Source organism: Propithecus coquereli, unplaced genomic scaffold (assembly GCF_000956105.1).
Source record: "Propithecus coquereli isolate 6110/MARCELLA unplaced genomic scaffold, Pcoq_1.0 Scaffold129, whole genome shotgun sequence".
NCBI classification, from domain to species: Eukaryota; Metazoa; Chordata; class Mammalia; order Primates; family Indriidae; genus Propithecus; species Propithecus coquereli.
This window is the reverse complement of record NW_012137080.1, coordinates 3,139,598-3,143,019: the sequence shown is the minus strand read 5'-3', so window position 1 is coordinate 3,143,019 and position 3,422 is coordinate 3,139,598. Positions and strand designations below refer to the sequence as shown.

At 32.4% G+C, this 3,422-nt stretch overlaps 1 protein-coding gene across 2 annotated transcripts in view; it reads left to right on the top strand.

Annotated features, from left to right (window-relative positions):
• The window catches only part of PPP2R5A (protein phosphatase 2, regulatory subunit B', alpha), a 62,743-nt gene that overhangs the window by 36,764 nt on the left and 22,557 nt on the right, over nt 1–3,422 (top strand). For both annotated transcript variants that reach the window (XM_012638360.1, XM_012638361.1), the window contains exon 4: nt 589–681. In XM_012638360.1, the coding sequence (XP_012493814.1) occupies nt 589–681 (93 nt within the window). The remainder of the gene's footprint in view (nt 1–588; nt 682–3,422) is intronic.

Sequence of the window (3,422 nt, the reverse complement as noted above, 5' to 3'; positions counted from 1 at the left end):
TGCACAGACATTTCTTCCCTAGCACCACACTTAAATAATTTGGTTCATTATTTCCCAAGTGTGGATAGGATGCTGGTTTTGATTTAGTTTTCCCACTGTAGTTTTATTGAAAGACTTGACGTTTTTCATTTCTTTTTAAAAATTGTTATTGATACACTGCCCCTCTTATTTAGAGGTTTCTGATCCTTTATTTAAGGAACTCCAGAGATTAAATTGAGGTAGATTAGTAGTCCACTGGGGAAGGAACATTATTATTCCTGATGAGTATGGATTATAAAATAGTCTGAATTAAATACTTTAAAGGCATTGTCATTATTTTCTAGCTCCCATAATTTAACATTTTCCAACAAGTAATGTAAAGCAATAAATAAATCTCAACAGTTTACCAGCTTAGGAAACTAGATTGTGAATATATAGTTCTTAAAGTTCCGTATTTTAAAAAACTATTGCCAGTTCATTACATTTTATAAAGATATCTGAAATCTCCCTACTAAGTCGGTAAGGGAGGTGTGATTTTTATAGGCAGTGATGACTTAGGGTAGTATTTTATAGGTATCACCTTAGCTTTTATTTGACTTTCTCTCATAGCTGGTGTATGAATTCTTCTTGAGATTTTTGGAGAGCCCTGATTTCCAGCCTAGCATTGCAAAGCGATACATTGATCAGAAATTTGTACAACAGGTAAGGAACTTTCAAAACTTAAATGGTTTATTTCAATTTGACAGCACTTAATCTTGCTAGACAATTAGGATAAAAGTGAAGTAGCTCTGAGAATATAAGAGTATTTTTATCAAGGGTGAACTTCTAATAAAGTCTATCAAATTATCCTATCTTATCTTAAATTCTAAGACCAGAAAAGCAAGCCTTTCTGTAGTATGAAAAAATCTGATAGGACCATTCAGTCTAAGGGCAGAACTTTTTTTTAAAATTTTTAAGTCTTTGAACTTTATATATTTTAAGGGTTATGACTTTGAAATGACAGAGGGGAAAAAAGGGAAATGGAATCATTGTGAGGAATTTGGACTTTAGGCTTCTTTCCTGTCATAAAGTATCAATTACCATTCCCTTTTCCTTTCCTCTTCCCACCTTAGGCATCCTCCTATCCACCCAATTCCTAAACCACTGATAAAATGGGATCATTGAGAAGAAAAGGAGGTAGAGTTAAACATATGTGATACCTTCTTTCTTTTTATAAACTGGCTATTAGCTGTTGTTTTTGGAACCTACATATTCACAATTTCTAAGAATGTGGTCATTTTAATTTTTATTTTCAAAATATTTTCAACAATTTAGAGGCCTCTTTTTAACTATATGGAATTGGCTGGCCCTAAACAAAATTGTAAAGTAGACCAAAACTTTCTAGGTCCATTTTCTTTTTGAAATACTTAATCAGTATTTAAGGCCTCCTTAGGAATTCGATGCTGAGGCCAGGATTAAAATCACTGAAGGACCTTTTCTACCCTTCAGACCACCTTTGTGTGTCCCCTATGATAAAGATTCTACAAATGTGAGTTCCATATATTTAGAGCTCATTTTTGGTCATTTGTAACTACTCCCAACCTCACATAAAGTATTCTGACTAGTTGCTGTGAAGTACTGATAAATGAAGAACATTGTCAGCCCAAAATATTCCCTTCAGCCATTCAAGTAGCTTTTCATAAACTATGAATATTAGGTGTGTATTAACAGTAAAATGTACATTTTCAATCCTGCGTAAAAATCAGATTAAATGGAGTTGTGTTATTTTGGTAATTGCAAATGGATGCATATTTATTTCCTTCTGTAGTTCTCGTATGGAATATATTAGGGAACTCTAGTAATGCCGTATTAAATTGTATTTACGACAATAGCAAGTCGAGGGGAACAACAGTTGGCCTTGATGCTTCCTCCGTCTGGAGTTTGAGGTATTTAAGCTGTTGTATTACTTTGTGGGTTTCAGGGATGCAGGAAAAAAACTGGTAGGGTGGAACCCTTTTTGTACCTTCTCCTTTGAAATGCCCAAATTATCTGAGAAGCCAAGACCCAATAATTTGTTTTTAGCAGTTTATATGACTGTTCTTTTACAGATCACTTCTTTGAGGTATTCTTAGGTGTTGCTTTAATAAATAGTATGTATGAGAATTCTCAGCTTTTGTATTTTGAAATGAGTTGGTAGTTGCTAAGTTAGAAGAATTAGAACAGAAGAAAAAGTTAAATTTGGATGTTCATTATTTCAACAGAAGAAAACAATTGCACAGTTCCAATTTATGTTCAGATCAGGGAATTTCAGAAGAAAGAAAGAAACTAAGATTTATTGGGTGCTTTTTATGTGCTGGCCACCATCCTTATGTGCTTTTTATATAAAGAGCTAGACCATGTTCAATTTTATAGATCAATTCTCTGCACAAAGAGGATTTGAACTAGGCTCTCTGACCGTGATAGTACATTCACTTAAAAAAAAGAATAATTGGTTTCAACTTTCCTCATTTTATCAATGAAGAAACATAGGCTCAGAGGTTATGAGTTACCCTTAAAAGCATTTAGATATTAGTATCAGAGGCAGAATAAGAAATATAGTTTCCTGATTACTAGTTTTGTGTGTGTTTCATTACATGAATAGCATATTTCTAAATAGATTATTTATTTATAGTATTTGAAAATAGATTTGAAACTTAGCTAACAACTACTCTCTAATATTTTCCTCTGAAAATCAACTTGCATTAAGTTGTATTTGTTCTTGAATTAGACATGATGACCTTAACAGTTAAGGGCCCCTTTTATTAATCTGAAAGCATGTCTTCCAAGGAAACCCATCATTAGAAATTTGAATTGGAATGTCTTGAGTAGGGTAGCCATTTTTAATTAGAATAACCTGAACTGAATTTATTAGGTATAGTAGCATAAATTCTCATACTCCATAGATTTTTTTTTCTTCTCCTGGAACCTCATGCAGTACCTTAACAAGTCACTTGTTTTAGGGGTATATAAATGTGACTTAAATGATCCACTCTGGTTTGAGATGTACATGTAAGCAACTATATATAATTCAAAACAAAATGGAATAAGAACTTCTGATGAGGTTCAGAGCTTGCCATCTTTAGTGTAATTATCAGTACGAAAGCTCAGAACATAAAATTCCTTGACAACTTCATAGATATTTATAGTCTATAAAGAGAAATTTTATATTTTTTCCTAAGAAAATTCAATGTTTCATTTAAAATACAGTATTACTTTTTTTCGCACAAGAAATTAAGTGTCTTTACCATTTTAAATTGGAAATTTGAGCTTTTTCCAAGGTCTCTAAGGCTTTGCTGCAGAGTTGTGTAGAGGTGTAGAAGAGTGCTGACTGGGTCCATTTGAACTGGTTTAAAATTTTTCAGCCATTTGTTAAGCTGACTTTATATAAAAATCTATGGCCTCATTTTTTTTTTTTTTTTTTTTTT